At 40.8% G+C, this 23,395-nt stretch overlaps 1 protein-coding gene across 2 annotated transcripts in view; it reads left to right on the plus strand.

The window, feature by feature from the left end:
- The first annotated feature begins 928 nt into the window (after positions 1 to 928).
- Positions 929 to 23,395, plus strand: part of vwc2 (von Willebrand factor C domain containing 2) — a 34,715-nt gene continuing 12,248 nt past the window's right edge. Inside the window, exons 1-4 of one of the 2 annotated variants that reach the window (XM_052081342.1) lie at positions 929 to 1,188; positions 13,418 to 13,857; positions 13,948 to 14,099; positions 19,445 to 19,574. In XM_052081342.1, the coding sequence (XP_051937302.1) occupies positions 13,497 to 13,857; positions 13,948 to 14,099; positions 19,445 to 19,574 (643 nt within the window). In that variant the 5' untranslated portion in view covers positions 929 to 1,188; positions 13,418 to 13,496. Of the gene's footprint in view, positions 1,189 to 13,417; positions 14,100 to 19,444; positions 19,575 to 23,395 lie in introns of both variants that reach the window. The other variant, XM_052081341.1, reaches the window with a different exon arrangement.

Here is a 23,395-nt window from a genome sequence, read left to right on the forward strand (position 1 = left end):
ATCGTTTCATATACTTCAAGAAATGTACTATATTGGGTGTCAGAAAAAGGAAACAATAAGTACAGTTTTTTTTTCAAATTATGTAGCTAAATTTACTCTTGATGAGTTGGCATAGCAGGAAACACGGGTATCAAAAACTCTAGCATAAGCATTGATTTCAAACCACGTTACTGCACTTCCAATGCATTAATACTAACATAACTTATTAGTGTAAAATTTGATTATGTTGTAAAGGATTTATTCAAAAATATTTTAAAATCAATCATTTTGACGGTGGCTCCATGCGCATCTGGATAGTGCACGGCCTCAAAGCGCAGAGGTGCAGGGTTCGAGTTTGCATGTTCTCCCTGTGCCTGTATGCATTTTCTCCGGGTACTGCGGTGTCCTCCCACATTCCGAAACCATGCATGGCAGGTTGATTGAACACTCCAAATTGTCCTTAGGTGTGAGTGTGAGCGCGGATGGTTGTTCGTCTATGTGTGCCTTGCGATTGACTAGCAACCAGTTCAGGGTGTCCCACGACTACTGCCCGAAAACAGCTGGGATAGGCTCCAGCACGCCCATGGCCCTCGTGAGGGCAAATGGATTAGAAAATGGATGGATGGATAGATGGGTGGATGATTTTTCAGGCGCCCGCGCCTCTGTAAAATCTTGAGTCAAACAGCCAAGTATTTGATATCAAATAAAACATTTCTCATACGTGTACCATATATGTCACCAGTACAAATCCAATTATGATGGTATATTGCCTGTTTTTTTCTTTAAATTATGTTACAAACAAAACAAAACTTGGCATTGTTCAGACGCTCAATCACCTGATTTCCACCGTCCGCAGTTCACACTTTTAAAGTGCGTCATCCAGCGGCCACTTTGTTAGTTACCACGACGTCGGAACCGAGCCACTCCGCCCCCATTTATTTAATAATTTGGGGAGAGAGAATAAAGTGCCTGTGTGTGCAGCAGGGGGACGCCACACTCTCTGAAGAGCTCTCAGAGAGCAGAGCACCTCGGACACTCTTGTGAGACGAGTAAAGTTACCGAGCCGCCTTCCACCAGAAAACCACCGTCTTTGAACAAAGTGGACCAGTCTGCACTTGTGATCATTTGTTTCTCCCGACACGCAACATACTGTTCGAACTGCGCGTACTGGCGACCAAAAGCGCTGACGGATCCGTACGTTTATGACAGGTAGGTTCCCGTCATTGTCGTTATAGTTCAAGTGGGAATGCTCTTTTGATATTTGGTATGTGTTTCAGCGCAATTTACTCAGATTGAAACCAGCATGTATCAACTGTAATTATGGATTATACAAATGGTATGTACTCGTGCATATACAGTGCAATATAGTCGCTACTCGTTGGGCACCTGTGGATGCTGCGTGTGTCTTCCTTTAGTGTGCAATTTAAGGATGGGAGGAGAAAATACAGCAATAGCATGGTGGGCACGCAATGCATGCATAATGGAATTACATTAAGGTTGTTTTCAGGTAGGTATGGGGATTGCTAGGGGTGGGCTTTAAGAAAAAAAAACAGTTATATGTTCTGATGTTTGTGTTAGATTATACAGTCAGTAACATGTAAATGTCACTACATTTCTGGGTTGAGCTGCATCAAAATGAAATCCACACTATGTGTCATATGTTGCACTCTGCCCTTTAATATTGGCTCTGTTCTTTTGTACTTTTCCTGGCTGGATTTGTGCACACAAGCACATTTTAACCTTTTATTCCAGGCCAACATGATCCAAAAATTACATGACATTTTTGCATTGGTGGTTGCCTTTGCATTGTATGTTTCGGAAAACTTTCATTTGATGTGGGTCACTCGTAAGATTTACAGTGGTAGAATTCAATAAGATAGCCTCACAGCGATTTATTCACTCTCAGATGGCTTAAAACCTTGCTCTGGTTTAGCTCATCGCTCTAATTAGATTGCATTATTCCACCCTTTACCTGTGTAAAGAAAAAAAAATAACATGGCATCATTAATTCAATGCTTTCTCAGCCCTGTCACACTAGAGCCCACAAGCAAACACTGTCTTAACCTTTCATGTCTTATCCCGTGTGATGTGCTTTGTCACAAATTGACCCAAAGTAAATAGTTCCATTACCCGAGTGTGTAGATGGCATGTTTGAATGTTGGAGCAATGAAAATCAGGAATTCGATTCAGCGTGTGCAAAAATTGAAGTGGAGACAGCTGTGCAGGCATATTGTGAGTCTGATTTAATTCTTGCCGGTGGACCTGCTTTTCCTCTAAATGACATCCAGTTTGATGTGACAGGAGGACATCACTTTACTTTTATTCACTGAGACATTCTGAATGCGATACTCGCTGTGGAGGTTCATTGCCAGCCAGCCAGCCAGCCAATGTGAGCCTTGCGCTGTTTACAACAACAGCCCTAAACACAAATCAAAACATGGGGTTGCTCCTCACTGGGCAACCTTATTGCTCCCTCTACATGTCACCGCTCATGTGGATCAAACATGCTCGTAATAGATTAGATTTTTTTTTTTTTAATACTGCCAGAATGCATCCGAGCTAATTAGAAATCAACGAAAAGAGAGACGTCTCAGCTCATGTGTGGAAAATTCCTGAAGATGGGTACTCTGCCTCATTTTATTTGGGCCTATTTATAGCATTTATGTGTTGGTTAAATTGCTCAAAGCTACCCTAGAAGAATCATCTGAGTGACATTACTGCAGAAAGAAAGAGGCAGGTCAACCTTTTCTCCGCATCTTGTATTATTGAAGTCTTGTCAGTCTAATCTATAGGAACAGAATGAGTAGTGTCTTATTAGTCAAGCTTGAGCTAAATTTTCTCCCTGAGCAAATGCGCCTTCTCAAGACCTATGGGCTTTATTTCCTCTGCTTGGTAATGAAAGCAACAATATTTATTATGAATCATAAATCAACGCTATGGTGAGAATCACTGAACCATGAACCAACAGCCAGGTTAAATCTCTTTTAGATTAATCACCGTGGCTGTACCTCAGTGTTCAGCTGTGACAAATACGTTGACTTGAGCAAAATGTTGACCTTTGACTTAGTGAACGTGTGTCCAAAGTGACATGACTTACCTGCTCATGCTGCAAAACAAGCGGTTTATTAGTTTTAGTGCAGAAAATCAGCGTAGCATTTAAATGTCAGTGGAAATCAGGATCATGGAGTTCTTAAAAAAAAAGCATGTGGATCAATAGCAAATTTACAATATTAATAGATGAGCTGAGCAATGACAATTATTTGTTATACATTTGGCTTTGTGTCAAGGAAAAGCTCTCAGCATCATTAAGTAGTCAGAAACACTTCTGGTTTTGTTTTGAGTTGTTTTGCTCATGCTGCTTTGTTTTAACATTCATCACCTTGATTGTCTCAGTTAAGTTTTATTGGGGGGCAAAAATGTAAACGTTTATCGCCACAATGAGCCGTGAACTTGAATTGAGTGCTGATGCTTTGTGTTAAAGTGTTTTATTTAGTGTTAATATGGTGTAGGGCCAAATTGCATTACCATGTAATCATCTGATGCTTGCTCTCTTTCCTCCTGTGTTAGCATTCTTTTCTCAGGATTAAAAACAATTGTATTTACCATTTCCTCTGCTGTAACTGAACATTCAGTGTCATTTTACTTCTATCCAATCGTCCAAATGCAGTCACACATTCAGCAAAAAGGGATCAGTGCAAAGTGTAATGTATTTCTCTGACCAAGAACATCAGTTACGTGGATTATGTTACACTGCATAAAAGCAATCCACCCGTTTGTGCTCCGAGAAAAGAATCTATTGCAGTTTACGAATAGGTATAGCTGTGAGGAGAGATCCCGGTAGAAGAGAGCAAATGCAAATTCATTTCTGATCATTTACATCCAGGGTCTTTTAAAAGGCATGTAAAACATGTCGTTGGTTAGAAAACTAAATATATATTTTTCATTATCTGCAATTAGGAAAGTTTGGGGAGCATTCAATTCTGTGTCGTCCTCTGTGTGCTTGATACCTCAATAAGCGCAACGGTATTTTTAGATCTATTTTATGTTAGAGCGGACAGAATTTCTCGTCAGCTCCGGATTAATTTAATTCTGATTTAGAGGACTGCGGTACGATTCACACGCCCCACACACAGTCTAGACCAGTGGTTTGATCGAACCCCAGGGGTTCGGTGAGTTGGTCTCAGGAGTTCGAAGGAGCCTCTTCTATGGCGGGTAAGACACACACGACGACTCAACACATGGTCATTAGTTATGACACGCCCGCTTGGCCATCACTGGCTGCAGATGATCCCATTTCAGTGCTTGTCCAATCAGTGCTGTGGGAAATTTAGTTCGCTTAGTAGTCAACATGTGACTGTCGTGATAGTACCTCGTACAATAAAAAAAAAGGTGTACTTATCTCTTGAAATATTATTGACTTTTTTCTGTTTTTAATAAATGTGGTTTGTTTATATCTTGAATTGATTAAAACATTTTTTAAAATTTATTTTCACTCATGAAGGGTTCGGTACCTCTAAAAAGGTTAAGAACCAATGGTCTAGTCTAATCACACACAAATCACTTCGGAATTCTGATTCTTATGTGTTATTGATCATTGATTAAAGTCCTATTAAAGCAATTGAACTAAAACTGAATGTATACATTGGCTGCAACCAGCAGAGGTGCTGTTGATACAGTGTGTGGTCCAAAGAACAACATGATGACCGGACCAACATCTCTTTGTTCAAAAGTCCCCAGGGAAGGGATACCTGCTCTACAGTACATAACAATGACATCACAACTGGAGAGAAGAACATTTGAAATCAAAATTATTTGAAATGATTCAACAAACCACTAAAATATGTCATATGACTTGATAGGGCTAATTAATATGCTGTATATACATGTACATACCCTTGGAGATTTGAGGTTTATTTTCACACCTCACAGATTTAGGGAGCATTTTTATTTCCCGATATTAAAAGAATGAAAAGAGCAGACATTGTTCCCTAAAACTATTGTGGTCCATTACTCAGCAATACAAATTATGATTGACGCATTATATCTGCCACACGCAGTGCAAGTGTCTTTTTTAATTGATAGTTTGGGAATTTCTGTATTCACTACATTGGAGTTGGTTCAGAGCTGTCCAATATTTGGAAGGATTCAGACACATGACGGAAGGTCACCGTGATAAGAGACCACCGAATGTGTAAATCACGTCACCACTTACTGGGCAGCTTGAAAAAGAAAATAGAAATGGTTCCGCCAAACTATATTGTACTGGACTGGTCTTTTTTTTTTGAAGATTTCCCTGGGATAAATACATGCAAGTTAAAATAATTTAAAATGATTTTCCCCCCTACCTGTAGAGATGATTTAGCTTAATTTTCAAGACGCTATCAGACATTTCCAACATATATGAGCTTACAGTACATGAACTCTGATGACGGCAATAAGTACAAAGGCTTTACTCAGTCCACAGGGCCACATCCGTGCTCAGTTTAAAAAGGCTTCATTTTGACTCTCACTCCAAGTAGAGAATCGCAGCATTGAATATGAGTCTTTAAAAGCAAGCTGCACCCCGAGCAACGCAACTGAACACGACAGAACAATTAAATTGTGTTGCAGGGTTCTACAACAGGATTTTATTACTTCCCAGCCATCTGCAACTAGTTTGGCTGTGATTCCGAATACCAAATCGCAAGTGACTAGCACTGCAAATGATGTTTTTGGCGGGTAAATGAAACAAAGCCCGCACTATATCCAGTGCAATGTCAATATTTGCAAATGAGTCTATTTGCAGTTTATTCATTGATTTACAATTGTGTATACGTGACAAAAGATGAGTTAACAACTTAAACCTTATGTGTAAAGTGCCAGTCCTCATTTTTGATCTTCCATGTGCGATGTCCTGTCACTTTACGCTAGTGAGTTATTTAGGCGAATGTGCTATTGGTAATCCTACAAAATATGTGTGTGTGTTTCTTTTTTTAATGTTGAATGCATTAACTACAGAACAGAGTCGTAACATTGGTTCATGATTGTCATTCTAGAATGGTGGTGTTGATGTTTTGCTGATGTCATGTCCTTGTTTATCGTAGTTCCTTGTTATTGCAGTACTAGTGTAGCCTGTAGTATCGGAGACAAATTCCTTGTGTGTTCTACAAACTTGGCCAATAAAGGTGATTCTTAGTGTGTACAATAGCACCCCCCACCCCCACACACACATACTTTTTTGACTATGCTCTCTGTTTTAAGTGCTTTGCTTCCTTCCAGTGGTAATTGCATTGCATTATTCCAGGGTTCACATTCGTTTCTTGGGATTATTTTCCAGAACATTTCCAGAATTTTTCCAGGCCCATTTAATCTGTTTCAGAACTAGTCAAGTTATCACAACATACGCCAATAAATTCCACTCCAAGCTTTGGAGAATTGATATTTTCTATATAATTTTGTTGCCTCAATGTCATAATATCGGCTCACAAAACTGAAACTGAAACCCCATCATTCACGCCAATAGAGCCGTTCAAAAGAACGACTTGTTTGAGAACGTCACAACTCTAATATAAGACCTGAGTTGAATGTTGACATCAAATTACTTTCATTGCAAAATAAATCAAGATGATGGAATAGAGCTGACTGACTAATGAGCTGCTAATGGTTTGTCGAGAGGCCAAAGCCCATCCGAGCACCGATGGTACTGCCACATCCAGGTTGACTAGCCCAAGGGCAAAACACTCGCTAAAAATTGCAGGAAAAGTTTGAGCTCTCGTCTTTGTGCACAAAAATCAGCATTTTAATAGAACTGAATTCCGAATGAATTTTTCTCATCCACATATTTTCTGTTTCTCTTGTCGCACAATGAAGCAAGACTGAAATAGTGAAATCGTGAAATGTGGCCCAATAAGATGACCTGTTGCTCTCTCCAAGCTGTCGTCATTATCACTGCAGCTTTACTGAAACCGGGAATGGATTTCAACTCAAAGCACACAGCCAAAAGTGTTGGCACGCCCACTACAGGGCTCTGTCACTCAACAGAGGGAGAAAACCTCACACTCGATAGACAGTGCAGCACTCTTGAACTTAGTCTCCTGTTTTGCACTTCTTAAAAACAAATCCTGACTTGGTTCGGAAAAGTGGGTAAATCTAGCAACAAAGTCATGGAATCTGATTGGTTGGTAGTGTCGCGTTGGACGCTGTGTCGGCTCAAAGCAGAGATGAAGCTGAAAAGCGCTGCGTGTGCATATGTGGCTGTGTCTCTAAAAATTTGGAAATGTATTTTTAGTGTCTAAGACGATTGACTTGACGAAGTCATCCTCCACGAAATTTGCCATACACGGCATGATTCTGGTGACAGAGTTCTGCTACAACAAAGTGAAACACCTCCGCGATTAGCAGATGACTCAACGTTTTCGGAGTTGTCGCCGTCAGTCATTTTTCTTGCGTTGAGTGGGTGTGTAACAATCACGTACTTGAATAATGCATCACGATTAAGTCTGTCAATAACAAATCTTTTTAGAATTGATTATCTTGCCCTTCTGCATATTCTCCCCTGTTGACAAATGGTTTTATTTTTCCATACAGTGATAAATACACCACTGCAAATAACATCATTTTCATTCATTCATTCATTCATTCATTCATTCATTCATTCATTCATTCATTCATTCATTCATTCATTCATTCATTCATTCATTCATTCATTCATTCATTCAGTCATTCATTTTCAGAACCGCTTTTATCCTCACTAGGGTCGCGGGGTGTGCTGGAGCCTATCCCAGCTGTCTTCGGTCAGTAGGCGGGGGACACCCTGAACCAGTTGCCAGCCGATTGCAGAGCACACAGAAACGAACAACCACGCTCACACCCACACCTAGGGACAATTTGGAGTGTTCAATCAGCCTCCCATGCATGTTTTGGGAATGTAGGAGGAAACCGGAGTACCCGCAGAAAACCCACGCAGGCGTGGGAAAAACATGCAAACTCCACACAGGGAGGTGGGAGCTGGAATCGAACCCGGTACCTCTGCACTGTGAAGTCGTGCTAACCACTCGACTACCGGACTGCCCCTAACGTCATTTTAAGTTTGCTAAAGTTAATGTATATTAACACTGTAGTCTGTTTAAACAATTTTATATTCACCTTCAGAGAAGAAATGGTCCGGCGTCTCACTTTTGCCAGCATAAGTGTCCCACGTGGCTGTTAATGGCTGTTCCAAATGTACGCTGGCAGCAAACGTGAGGAGCACTTGTACAAAAAAAAAAGATCTAACCGCAACTGTCACACTCGCGTGCATTTCATTTATTTTTCGCACACATTTCCCAAAATAATCATGTCACTTTACAGGCACTCGATTACTGCTTAGTGATGTGTTGATAAGAGGTGCAAAGGAGCATGCGACCCTCAACTGAGTTAGGTGGCCAAGCTTCAACTAGCACCGAGACAAGCTTTGCTGGACACCGTGATTTATTGAAAGACGTTTTGCTTGGTAAAGTAGTAATTGGACATACTGTGACAATTCTTTGGCTTGTTCAGTGCTAGTTTACTTAAACACGGTGAGCTGCACTTGGTTGAAAGGCGTGAAATGGGCACTCACACAAAGCTCGATTTGCAACATGAATACACGACATCGTGTCGTCCACAAACATAACTCTAGCAATGATCCCTAACATCCAGATTACAAGATTATATAAAATAATGGGGGAAAAAAATAAACGTTACCTTTAGAAATATATGCTGGCTGAATATGTGCAATTACATAGTGCTTGAATTCCCGTGGGGATGTTTTCACTTTAGGCTAAGCTCGCTGTTTTGTAGTAATGAAAGTAAACTATTATTGTCATTTTTTATAATAAAGCAACTGTGAATCTTGGGCATCTTTTGTTTCTATTTGTGTATTGCTCCTTGGAAAATATATGAGACTGTCTGAGTGCGTGCAACTGAACAAATGTCTGTGTGGTAAACAGGTATGGCAAACATATGGTTCCGGGAGGTGCAAATATTTTTTTAAAGTTAGGAGGTTTTTATGTTGATCAAATGTTGTGGTTGAATTAACCAAGTTAGTTGATTTTTCCCCTAACCTATTGCTTGCTATTGCATGTAAATAACAGACATGTCAACTTCCCTCCATGTCTCACAGATTCATTTTGACTCCTGTATAAAACAGTGGAAAAATATTATTTTTATGATGGAAGGGCCCTTTTAAGAATAATGAAAAAGACAGGCACATTGCTCGTACACTGAATACAGTTTTAATGATTGTAATAGAGTGACCCTTGAATTCATTTTTCTTTTTCCTTTATTTCCTGTGGGAAAAATAGATTTTAAATCCAGATAAATTAAATACAAACCAGCAATTACGAAATGTGTTTTCAAGTATCCTACCAGAATAGTGAAGCATATCCCAATTTCATAAAGTGACTTTTTTCATAGCACGATTGCTCTTTCTTTTCTCATCTGCTGACCTTGAATTTATTTTAAAAAAAAAACCATCCAGGAAATAATGACACACCTGTACCAAAGGGCTGATTTGTATTTCAATAGAGCTTATTCAATGCTTGCAAAGGAGGAATCCAAGGAAAATATGTGATTTGCAATAATACAGCGAGATTAAGGTTTCGACAATAGACTAACCTTGAAAAAGCTGCAATAAATACAATTCAGTTCAGAATGAAAGAAGCTTGTCCGACACTCAATTTTCCTTTTTGTCCACCATTGCAATGGATTTGTTCTTCTTGTACGACCTCAATTCCTAGTGCTCATTTCGTATCTCTTTAAACGATAAAAGGACAAGATTTTCAATGCATATTTCTGTATTTCAGTTTTGAGACAATAGCACCCAGAGGGAGTAAACTGCTCTACCTAGAATAAGTTCACTTGGTTTATTTTCCCTTTATTTTCTTGTAGCCCTCTGTAGAATTGTTGTGTGTTTCCAAAAAGAAGTCATATTTTAGGATTTTTTGACAGAAAGCCGATACACAATATAAATCGTTATTTCTCCAAGTGTTTAAAGCCACGTAATGTCTGTTTTATAGTCTTCCCGACAACAAAATAAATAACAGCCCAAGAACTTTTGAAATGAAGTTGCCTGTAAAGCGTTTTAACCCTGAACAAATAATAAGTACCAAAAAAAAAAAAAAAAAAACCAAGATAGGACTATCGCCTCTAAGTAATTTCAAAAACAGTACCAGAGCGATGAATTGCAATCACACAGGTTTTCTTGTGATATGCAATGCAACAAAATATGTAAATAGTAGTAAAATGGTTCAAAGAGAAATAAAAATGTTGATGTGTACACATATAAATAAAGTCCTTTCTGTTGTTCAATTAGAAATGTCATTGTGTGACTGTTGGCGTATTTCCAACAAGCCTGCTATTAGAGGCCCCAATAGAGAATTCTCCGATTCCCAATATGGCACTGCAGTTAGAGTTGGGTCAGTTTGGAATATCACGTAAGTGTGATGTCTTCCCCTCAATATTGCAGTATAATCTTTTCAAGCTGTTTTTCTAAAGTATTTTTCAACAAACCAAGGCAATTAATTCATTGTATTTATTACCAAAAATATCAGCTTTTTATACATTATAGTATCTCAGAATAAATGCAAAAAGAGCATTTAGAAGAAAGGAAACAGTAATTACCTACTACAATTAGGCACACATGTGTGTGTGTGCATGTGTGTGTGTGTGTGTGTGTGTGTGTGTGTCAGTGAATCGCGGGTGTGCTGGAGCCTATCCCTGCTGTCTTTGGGCAATATGCGGGTACACCTTGAAATCAATGTCATGCCATGCAGGGTTTTGAAATGTGGAAACGGGAGTACCCGTAGAAACCCCACGCAGGCATGGGGGAGAAATGCAATGAATCATTCAGCCCTAATTGCAGTGTCCGGTTTACAGTTGTGTCATTGATATGGACCAATATCCGTCTCTCGATGCGGGGTTCTCGACATGTACACGTTTTACTGTACTGTTACAAACATAATGCGCCAAACACAAAATCAAGAGAGGCAATCACAAAATTAATTCTACGGGGGGGTTGTGAATACGCAACATAGGAACAAACTACACAAACAACTCCGAGACAGTCCAGTCTCCTACAAAAGGAAAGATGACGGAAGTACAACAGAGCATGAAAGCAACGCATTCTCGCCGCGCAAACGAGCATTTGCTCCGGAGCAAATTTTAACCCTGTAGCGTTCACACGTACCATTTTACATCGGTGCTGCCCAACAAACGAGCATTTGCTCTGGAGCAAATTTTTAAACCACCTTTCTGAGCAGGATTAAATTTGCTCTGGTTTAAACTGTTTTCAGGGACTACACTGGTGTAACTTTGCCCGTGTGAACGCTCTACTGGGGCGGCACCTACGCAGCACCGGAGCAAATGTTGCCGTGCGAACACCCCTGGTGTCACTCTATTATAGTGACATATATGTTTGAGAAAATTTGATCATGTCATATACTTTATTGTGAAAAGTCTATATACTGTGAGTTGGTTTTTTTTTTCAGGGGGCGGGGGTGAATAATGGAGGATGGCAAATGTGAATTCTCAAATGCCAAACTGCAAATGTGTAATTATTTACTGAGCTCAAACTGACACCATCATAAAACATTTATTAACTGTACAGAGCAATGATTTACTGTAAGTAACATTTCAACATTATTATCATCAGGAAAATGAAATAAAAAACAGTCAAATGGGATTTTGGTTTGATGTTTGATGACAATTGAAGTGGAGGTAATACATAATGGTCGTTTTTTTTTGTAAACAACTAAAGAACACAAAAGAAGAAAATCGAGTCAGGAGCAACAATAAATGCCGGTGGCTATTATGAGAAGCTAACTGTGAGCAGTCTTTCTTGTCACTCAGTGCTCTTCCTTGTTGAACATCGCCAACAGATGGACTCAAAACAGTATCTAGAAGCTTCAAATCAAAGTTTGTTTGCCTGTTAAGTGAGTCTCTGGTGTGCTGAGCAGCCATGACAGATCTGTGTACCACTTTCATATATCGCATTAAGATCTGGTTCGATGGTTGTCTTTATATTTTTCCTCTTTGCTATGACTGGTACAAAGAAAACTTAAAATACCAGAGATTATACAAAACGTTATTTGCTTGCTGACGTTAGGTAGTTTGTGCTCATTTGACAAGCCACCCGAAAGTCACACAGTCGGTGATCACTCCTTCAAGAGCACAAGGCAAGGACGCCAGTATCCATGTGACAGCCTGTAACAGCTGTTAGGGTGGTGAGGGGTGAGGTTTCTTTACTAATGGGCTCATCTCTTCATCTCTCTTCCTCTCTCTCCCTCTGCTGCCTTTCACATCCACGACTCCAACAACTCCAAAGCTTCTGCCTGAAACATTGCTCAAATACTGTTAGCTGCCAGCAGTCAATTTCAGCTTTTTCCTCTGAGTGGCTCAGAATTTATGAAGACTTAGGCGCCATAGCTTCAGTCAGAGTGAATTTTGTGTCAGGTTGTCTGAACGTAACATATTCATCTTGTCACAAACTTAAAGTACTTGTTGTGTGCTCACGCTAACTTGTCTTCATTCCATCAGGAAAGAGTCTTGAAGTACACAATGAATCTATTCAATTAAAAATACTCTGGAATGAATTCAAAGGATTCCGCAGGATGATTTTAAATTTAGTCAGGCAACACAGAATAATTATATCGTTGTATAAAATTGTTAACATCAATACAACTGCAGCATTTGCTTTGCCTCAGCAATGGCACGGAAATAAATGGAAGTAGGCCACCGTGCGCAGCAAAGCGTCATATCAGGCATTTGAATTTCAAAGTGCCAGAGTAAATCAAGTTTAGCGAGAGGCAAAAATAAAAATATCCAGCACAGCTTTTTATAAAATGTGCTGCGTTTGCAGTTTACTCCAGGCTTTCGGTCCTCCTGAGGTGTTGTGTATTAACGTACTGTGCAAAGGTTACGTTCAAGTGATGTGCAATTACTTGTGATTACAACACAAAACACGGCTCCAAGGAGGGTTTTGAATTTACCGTATTGTACTGTGAAAAGTAAAGCCACTCTACACTGAATGACTTCTCACGGTTACAGTCTGACAGAAATGATGTTCTTTTTGAAATCCCTTCAGTTGACTGCAATTCATTCAAAATGCAATGCAAGAAGTAAATTGATCCAAACTCTTTGTTCCGTTAAGAGGAGCGGAGGCTTAAGAATGCTTGATTCAAGTCCTTCCTCTTTGTCAACGACAAGACCGATTGAGGCGGAGAACTGTTACAGTATCAGGCAGCATTGATTTCCTAACACAGGCCTATGAATGTTCCCCATCTTGACAATCCAATTCACTGATCTCAGACTCAGTGGGGTGTTTGCGCGACGTGATGGAACAAAGCCGTGTGAATTTGTTGCCCTGTACCAAAGCCCACACCTAGGATAAAAAGTGACAAAATACTGAGCGCATAACCCCAGTTTAATTTTCTCTTTCCAGATGGACTGACTCACACCTGAGATGTGAAGTGTGTTATGTGATCCAAGGTGTTTTCCCACCTCACTGGTGGTGGGGAGAGATGCTGCACTCCGTTGCCATGACAGCAGAGGTTCTCTTTGTTCTCTGGTTCCTGATGAGTGGTGCTGAGAGTAATCCTATAACGACCCTACCAGTTAGCCGTGAACGTCTGGAAAGAGTGTTGACCCAGGCTAGGGAGGACAAAGCGGTCCCCAAGCAGCTGCAGCCCGAGGACAACGATACTTTGGGTCTGAACAGAACCGGCACAAGCCGTGTCAGGTCGAACCTTAGATCTAAGGGTGGGAAGTCCCAAGAGCTGTGGAGTGAGCAAGATACCTTCAACCAAATAGACGTGGGCCCCACAAGTGACGTCACCTTGTCCTCGGAAGCCATTGACGAGTACGCCTACCCGGACTACAGGGGTAAAGGCTGCATGGACGAGAGCGGTTTTGTATTCTCAATCGGTGAGCAATTCACCCCAGGCCCGTCCACATGCCCTTGCCTCTGTACAGATGAAGGTCCTCTGTGCAGCAAGCCTGATTGTCCCAGGGTGCACCCTCGCTGCATTAAAGTGGACACAAGTCAATGCTGCCCTCAGTGCAAGGAGAAAAAGAACTACTGTGAATTTCGTGGAAAGATCTACTCTTCGCTGGAGGAGTTTAAGGTGAGTTCATGAACTGCATTCACTTCTTTGTTTGACATTCTTCAAGTGGAGCGAAACGCTGACAGAACCTCCTTTGACGTTCAAGCGAGTCTATGGCAAGCACTACATAAAAAGTAGTTGCCCCGCAGCAAACAGGCGGGGAAGAAGGCATGAAGGCAGATCTATAAAGGCAAAGGTTAGCACTTGTCTTTGCTCTCGCTATTCTGGAGGATCAATCTCTTCATGCAACTTCAGCAAAGTCTTTTCCTGTTGTTAACTGTATGTACCCTTGTAGTAGTCTTACGAGTGCGAACTAGAAGTGTCTCTCAACAATTATAATAATCATGGATCATGTGTGTGGTGCAATTATTTAGCGAACACAATGTGACATTAACCCGTTTTATGCTGGCGATTGCAAAAACTGGAATTGAAGCTTGAGATTACTCACAGATGTTAAAAGTGGTTGAATGTCAAATGTGTGCTGAGCTAAACCTGCAAAAAAAAATAATTTATATATATATATATATATATTATATATATATATATCACATGCCTCATACATTATTAGCCTTTGTGCTGTGCCGCGGGATTTGCAACAGGCAGGTTGTTCTGCGTGATTGTTGACTTCTTTGGGAAAGTGCTGCCTCGCTCCATTTTTCACAGTGAAGGGGCATGTGTAGGCGAAAGCCTCTGCAATCAGCAACAATGCTGTCAGAATTAACCTTCGCGCTCTCGATTGGACCAAAGGTGTGCTGCTATGCACAGGGAACTGCCAAACAAGCCTTTCACAGGGGGCGTGCCATTCAATCTGTACACAATCAGCTCCAGTCTTTTCTGGGCTATGAGACGCATGGGAACAATGAGGAGCAAAGACATTTGATCTTGTTTGGTTTATACGTCGTCTCAAAGACACGTGTATGAAATTCGGATGCTGTTTTATTTCCTATACCTATTCATTTTCACGGTGACATCCGATTAGATCCTGAAACGTCACTCGATATAAAATGAAGTACATTTCAGACTTGGCAGTTACATGATGTGCAGTCTATTCACAACTGCAAGATGTCCTCCATAATGGTGGCAGCCAGGGATGAAATTTGAAGTGTGTGTATGTTTACATGCACACATGAATTGATTTGTTCTCTAGTTTGTAATTTGATCTTTGAGCAAAGACTGCATGCCTCAGCAGCACTAGGGGGCGATGAATCTTCTTTCAACTCAGGCGTGCTTGTTGTTAAACGATTACAAACCAAGCGGTAATGGGCTAACGTTATGGCTCGAATCACAGGGGTGCACATAAAAAAATAATATCAGTTGAAAGGAGCACCAGAGTTGTTTGGTCCTCATATTTTTCCCGACCTGCTGACCTCATAGAAGAAATGAAAGGCTGTGAGCCACATCTGACCTGTTCACAGTCTGTGAGCGGTCCTCACAGCCTTTACGTGCACTCATGGAATACAATAAGGTGCTCCAAAGTGGCCCCACCAGCCTGACGCGAACAGTCCACATGCTCGCTTTTCTGTGACATTTTCCTTCAACATTGTTCAAAAGACGATGGCGTAAACTGGTCTGGGAGGCTACCACAAATTAGGCGAATAGTTGCAGGAATTTCTGGCAAGTACTGGTATGTGTAAAAACACTCTCCTGTCCTCTTCATATGTCTGGGCTGTAGCGTAAATTAGAAGACGGAAGCCCAATCTACAAAGAAAAACACCCAAGGCATGTGGGAAAATGTGTTCGGAAATTAAAGTTTGAAGTTTTTGGCCATTATTCAAAAATGTGTGTCTGGCGCAAACAGAACACTACTCATTAAATGCCATGAAGAATTCGCTACTGCACGTACAGTGAAAAATTGCCTTGGCAGCATCATGTTCAACTCTTCAACTGGAACTGGAGAATTAGTCCAGATGAAGGGAATTATGAACATTTTCAAAAATGTAAGGTGGCGGGGAAGGAAGGAAATGCTAAATACAACATTCATTCATTCATCTTCCGAGCCGCTTGATCCTCACTAGGGTCGCGGGGGGTGCTGGAGACTATCCCAGCTGTCTTCGGGCAGTAGGCGGGGGACATCCTGAATCAGTTGCCAGCCAATCGCAGGCCACACAGAGACGAACAACCATTCGCACTCACACTCACACCTAGGGACAATTTAGAGTGTTCAATCAGCCTGCCACGCATGTTTTTGGAATGTGGGAGGAAACCGTAGCACCCGGAGAAAACCCACGCAGGCCCGGGGAGAACATGCAAACTCCACACAGGGAGGCCGTAGCCGGAATCGAACCCGGTACCTCTGCACTGTGAAGCCGACGTGCTAACCACTGGACTACTGGGCCGCCCCCAAATACAACATCTAAACTTTATTTGGGGATTAATCAGAGGTACTTTCAATGGTGGCAAGTGTGTGCTGACTTGAGTTTGAATGTGATTGATTGCCATTTGAACAAAGATGTACGCTACATCCTTTTTAAATCCACTGCGCCACATAAACTAAAATAAAACATTTTCCAACAACAACGAAAAAAAATCTAATGGGGTTGTTTTGGTTACTGAAGCGCTCAATTCGTGTTCTGATGTATGAGGTGGTCATATTCCTCTGAGCCACAGCCATAGACGGACCAAACAAACCAAAAGGTCGAGTCAAATTTATTTACGAAGGTAAATGTTGTAATGTATTGCAGTTTAACTGCTTTGAGTTTGGCATTACATGATGTAACGGACGGACTTGCTGTACATGAAGAGCCAACCATGTACTGTACATGGTAGCCAGAGGAGGTACGAGCAGGGCCTTCAAGCATACAAGACAAGAGCAAGTGATTTCCATAACATGCCTGAAGGACAGGAGTTTTTATATTCCTAAACGTAAATATCAGTGAGCATGATTCACTCAGGTGGCTCGCAATGTTGGCTCAGTGGCGTCTTCAAAGTTATGATTTCTGTAATCATTCGCCCCAGTATTAATGTGTTGTAAATTACTTTGCTTAGCCTTGGGAGTCTCGAGACGCAACAATGGAAATGAAATAATTTTCAGAGTACCGGTAGTAAAAAAAATAAAAATAAATCAACTGCTGATATTGACATCCTGCTGCTCTGCTCTCATGTTGTAACTTGATCGTTTGTTGTTTCTGCATGGATGTATAGAAGTGACAACACTTGCAAGACCATTAAAATTTTTGTGTTGTGGGAAAAAAAAGAATATCATTATTATCTCGGACGGCAGGATGTGGCGCAACCTTATCACTTAGATTCACTTTGTGTGCCGCAGTGACTTTCTGGTAGGTGCCCCACTTCTGCTTTCCACTGTATTCATTCTGCTGGCATTATGTGATTTCATAATCAATAATCAGATTTTTTTTCTGAATTGATTCAGTATCTTTCACATGCATGAATGAGTGCATGTTGTTGTTTGGAGCTCTAATGGGGCGAGAAACAAGACGATACAGTCCGAACACAGACCAGTAGGAAGTGGAATATCACCAAAGACTCACTTAAATGAATGAACAAAAAAATCTATTTACAGAGAAGCAAGATACCGACACAGTAAACAACTTAAATCGCTGGCGAACAAAAACCAGAAAAAAAATAAACACAGAGTAAAAGCCGCTTGCAAAAGGCAAGGTAAGACTACGCACACCAAGCAGAATGAAGAGTTCAATCTCACAAGCCAGAAAACAAAGAGAGACGCGATACTCAGAGAAGATGAACATGTGCAGAAAAGCAAAGCTATGACAAGAAAATCGGCTATGAACAAGAGCAAGGAGTCTAGAAAACAGCACTTGGGCAATAACAGCGATCAAGAGCAATAATCCGACAAGGAGGCTCGATCGTGGCAGTCCTTAAATATACAGGCGCTTGATTCCATGACGAGAGACCACTGAAGGGTCACACCCAACTCTCCAGCTGGTGCTGAAACCCATGACGCAGGCTGCATTTTCAGATAGGTTGACCTAATTTATAATGAAAAACACAATAAAAAGTACAACCTTGAAAGGGATTTTAGAGTCGATTTGTCAAATTACCCTAGTAAAAGTGTGTTTTTAAAAAATGTATTTATTTTTATAAACCCGTAATGATAATGTCATACTGACTCATGACTCCATTGTCACTTGATTAACCATAAAGTCAACAAGAAGTTATAGATGGCTCAAAATGACATTTAAGTGTTAAGGATATGTGAAAGCTGAAATGTAAGACACATTACTGGAAATGTGTTCCATTTGGATTGAATTGTTGTACTTGTGTAAAGTACTCCTCTCATTATGTTCTATGTAGTGTTACTTGTGCGTCACATTCAACACTTTTTTTGGTTTGTATGCCCCTAAAAAAAACAAAAAGACAAACTTAAGACACTTTTAAATGTTGCATTTAATTTGAACGTAGATACAAGAGTAGACCATTTGAGTGGCTGCCGTCCTTGTGCGATTTTCTTCAAAATATGGAATGAGCATTTCCAGTGCCTCTAAAATTCTTCAAAACAAACACATTCACAAAAAAAACAAAACAAACTATTGACCACTGAATTTATGACTTGCTTTTCTCAAAAATAATCTTCCATTTGCGCTAGTTAAGTCAAGTTCTTAGGACAAGAGTCTCAGTTTCAAATAGTGAATCACAATCATTTCGACATGTTGACCGTCTTGAAATTTTTGCCTGTATGAGCAACTGGTGGATATTTTTAATGGAAATGTATCAGCCAATAAGAGAAGGGAGTTCCCAGAATAGAAGATGACATGAAAGGGTTATGGAGGACTTTGAGAAATAATGGAGTTGTATTATCCATCCATTTTCTTAGCCACTTTATCCTCACGGGGATTGCGCGCATGAGCTCATCCCAGGTGTCTTTGGGCAGTCGTCGGGGTACACCCTGAACTGGGAGCCAGCCAAACGGAGGGCACACATTGGACAAGCAACCATTCAGACTCACCCTCACACCGAGGCACAATTTAGAGTGTTCAATCAGCCTACCACGCATTTTTTTGGCATGTGGGAGGAAACCCGAGCACCCGGAGAAAACCCACGCAGACACGGGGACAACATGCAAATTCCACAAAGGAAGGCCGGACCCGGGATTGAACCCTGCACCTTTGTATTGTGCGGTGGGCATACTAACCACCCACCGTGCCGCCATGAAGTCGTACTGTTTGACCCAAAGCTGTTTTTTTACCGGATTTTCTACAGGTCATATCACACAAAATCATTCCCTCAAAAGACGATTCTGTTACAACATAGAAAATGCATTTTTTTTGGGTGGTAATTTTGTCATGCTGCTATTGTGAAAGAAGGATGTCAAGGAATTAATTAGAAAAGGATGCTTCCACTGTGTGTATTTGTGATCTCCTTCTCAATATGTTAATTTGGTTTTCCAGGTGTCGCCGTGTGAGAAATGTCGATGTGAGCCAAGCGGAGAGGTGCTGTGTTCTGTTTCGGCCTGCCCTCAGACAGAATGTGTGGACCCGGAATATGAGCCGGACCAGTGCTGTCCAATCTGCAAAAGCGGTAAGTGAAGGAGCAAGAGTTGTTTGAAATGAATCTGCAGCCCACAGATTCAGTCAATCTATCCAAATCAAAAAAGGACTGTCTTCACCATCCACGGTCTTCCAGCGCGTACGGGTTGCATTGCTAGATTTACACTGCAGGTCTAAGTGCCCAGTTCAAATTTTGATTTGTCTTGAATAACAGCCCACGTGCACATGCGGCCACAATGCACGATGAAAAAAACAACACCTTTGATTTAACGTGCACGTCTTAGCCTCCAAAGCGGGAGTACGTGCAGACGAAATAAAGAGGAGTTGATGAAAAGATATAAATATGAAAACTGGTGCAAAGCTGCAGTAATATAACTCACTTTTCCCAGAGTAGAAATAATATTTGACTGCTGAGTATTGTTGTGTCGTCTTTCTGTATTTGTTGCTAAAATGTTTGAAAATTCATTATTTAAAGTTTTTTCTGCAAGTTCCGTGCTATTTATTAGCCTGTCTGTAGGGCTGTATGTGTTAAGATAAAGCGAAGCTAGTGGTCCTTTGCAAGACGAAGCAAATGTGTAATCCTCTTTATTATGTTCAGTTACTGTAAACTTGATCTTGGAATGTCAATAAATGCTCATTGAGTTGTTTTTCAAGAACCGTCGGCCATCTGCCGAGCTTCACACTGCGCACTCAGAGAGGTGTAGTGTATAAGAGGCTGGGAAAGCGATACAGTATTGGTGTCATAGTTTCCGAGTAGCTTTATGAGTACGAGTAGGATTACATAGTTATAATATCAGCAGCGATAGCGATACTTGTATCAGAGCGTCCCTATTCATGTGGTGTTGTATTGTTTCAGTTGAATGTGCGAGGAGTGTCTTCCTGGTCCAGTGTTTCTTAACCGGGTTCAATCAAACCCCAGGGGTGCAATGAATCGGTCTCATAGGTTTGATGGCGCCTATGCCATGGAAGTTAAGACACACCCGACTCAACAGGTCAATTAGTTATGACACGCCCGCTTGGCCATCAGTGGTTGCAGATGATCTCTTTACACCGCTTGTCCAAGCAGTGCTGCGGGAAATTTAGTTTGCTCAGTAGACACCGTGTGACTGTTGTGATAGTACGTCATACAATCTTTAAAAAACTACACTTAGGCCATGTAATTGAATTTACTTTTTTCGATTTTGAATAAATGTGTTTTTTTATGTCTTGAATTTGTAAAAAGAAAAAAAATCACTTTTTTTAAAAAAAACTAATGAAGGGTTCGGTGAACGTGCATATGAACTGGTTGGGTTCGGTGCCTCTGACAAGGTTAACACAGCTGGACATTTTCCATTTTTAAAGAAGTGCCTAAAGATAGAATCTGTCGTTCTGTTGTGCTACATAAACCAAGTTGATGTGATTTCACTCAACCGACAATGCATTTTTTTTAAACGACATTACCCGAATCCTTTAAGATTACATTTCTAACTTGAATCTTGCATGTTCTCTTTTAAAATGAAAACGGTGAAAAATATTGATCGTACAATGAACTCTGTGTGTGCGCGCGCTTTTGTGTTGTACCTTAGTAGCTGCTTTTCAAAGGTCATGTCTTGCACGCGGCTTATCAGCAATGTGTCTTTCCGCAATTTGACAAATTATTCTTCATTGCCAGCTCATTTCAAAGACAGGCTGCAGCGAATGCTCTGTGGTACACGGATGTCTCGTGGGGTGTGTCATCATGAGTGGAGGTACTGCATGCTCATATCTTGTAGGTGGTGGTAAAACTCTGCATTGGCCCGTTTGAAATCATGCAGCGCAGTCGATTCAAGTCAAATCTGTTTCAAATGATTAATGACGGCATGTCCTCGTGTCCTATTTATCTGTTTCTCGTTTTGTACGTCTGTGCGACTCTAATACCATTCAATGTAGATATGTCATATTGCTTCCTTCAGCAAAAAGAATGACAAAGCTGATATTGGTATATACCCCTCAAGTCAGATTATTAAGTATTGTGGTGCGCAATGCTACGACATTGAATATGTTGCACACAAAAAGCCAGCTGAGAGTGCAACAGTCTTGCTTGAATCCCTTCAAAGTAGAAAAGAGATTATGGTGTTATCATGTTGGCACAGAGCTTCATCTTCACAAGTGAAATTTTGAAAATCCTTTACCGAATGGCTTTGAGAAGAGATACAAAGAAAGGTAGATTACATTGCAACCAAGTGAATAAATAAAAGAAGAAAAAAAATCATGACTGTTAGTGATGGTTCATCATCATAACACAAATGAAAAGCAAATAAAAAATCCTGTTTGTTTCCCACTCAGCATATTTACCTGCTGCATTTTGGCAGCCACCCCCAACGATCGTCTGTTCAGTTGTGAATTTTCACATGCTGACACTGCTATGAGTTGCGTTTGGGCTCTGCTCCATCTTTTCTCCTTTGGATTCCACAGTAGAGCTGAGCTTTAGCTGTATGCACATCTGTTTCGAGACAGATGTGGCCCTAGGTGTAAAATAATATTCACAACCGCCACCAAGCCCGCATGCTCTTTCAGCCGAGAAGGATATGCTGTGTTGCAGCGGATTTCATCCTTATTATCATAAGCTTGAGTTCAATATATCGAAGGGAGCATTGCTGTCCCTCTGCTGTTTCTGAATGAGAAACTGGGCCATTCTCTGGTCAAAATGTCAACTTTTTCAAGCAATAAGGATATCGGGTTGCAATTTTTAAACAAACAAACTAAATAAACAAACAAACTATAACAACTCTGTGGAGCGATGGTACAAAACTATGACGGTTGATAATAGTGGTTCGCCTCACTATGTTAGGTGATTGCGATTGACGCTCTTCTTAAAATATTTACACCGGCAGAACCACGGGACTGGCAGCAAGGAAGTAGGGAAGCATCACAAAAATCTCAGTTATAGGTGCCAAAATGTTATGTTCAATAGTGCGCGGGCAACATCTTTGTGATAACAAGAACTTTATAACATATCACAAAACGCACTAGAAACACTTGTCACTTTACGGCAGAGTTCCACTAGGCTACGAGTATGTGGAACTGTTTAACCAAAAATGAGACTGACAACACAGTGGCTTGCAAAAATGTCCATCCTCAACTCCAATAAAAGTGAAATAAAAGCTGTGAAACGGAGAAAGATTCATTCTTTTTTAGGAGCATGTCCCATCTTACAACACGCTATGATATGGACCACAAGATGCAACTGGCCGGCACCTTGAAAAAAAAACGTGCAGGACTCTCATTAATTACAATTACAGGTATGATAGTGAATTGTAGTTTTAATCCATTGTTTTTATTTCTTTCTGTGCCAGTCAGTCAAAATATGTCCGAACACTTTCAGGGATAGCGGTTACTACAGTGGACAGCTTATCATGTTATCAGGTTACAAGGTGCATGAAAGGGTTCATGTGATACCACCGTACTGTGTTGAAAACAAGAAAACATCATTTGTAAAATTCCAACGACATCACCAATGAATCGACTGCATCAATTTATCGTCAACTTCAGGTAGTCAACCCCTAGCTGTTCCTACAATATTGTTGACTGAGTCAGATACATGAACGTTAGAACACACACACACCTGCATCTGACACATAAATACAGCGATGCCGAACCTCCTGCTGCTCTCATTCAAAGCAGAACTGTGACAGCAAGAAATAGCCCCGTATTAAATGATATTATCTGTTCATATACCCCATAGCCTGTAAGACAGGAAATTATACCAGACAGACAGCGAGCTCTGTAATTAACCGTGCGGCACCACCAACAAGGTAAGTTTAAAACAATGAACACACACATGGCGCATCGCAAACGTACAATTAACCATCCCGAATCAAAGTGAGCCGGCAG

Source organism: Hippocampus zosterae, chromosome 11 (assembly GCF_025434085.1).
Source record: "Hippocampus zosterae strain Florida chromosome 11, ASM2543408v3, whole genome shotgun sequence".
NCBI classification, from domain to species: domain Eukaryota; kingdom Metazoa; phylum Chordata; class Actinopteri; order Syngnathiformes; family Syngnathidae; genus Hippocampus; species Hippocampus zosterae.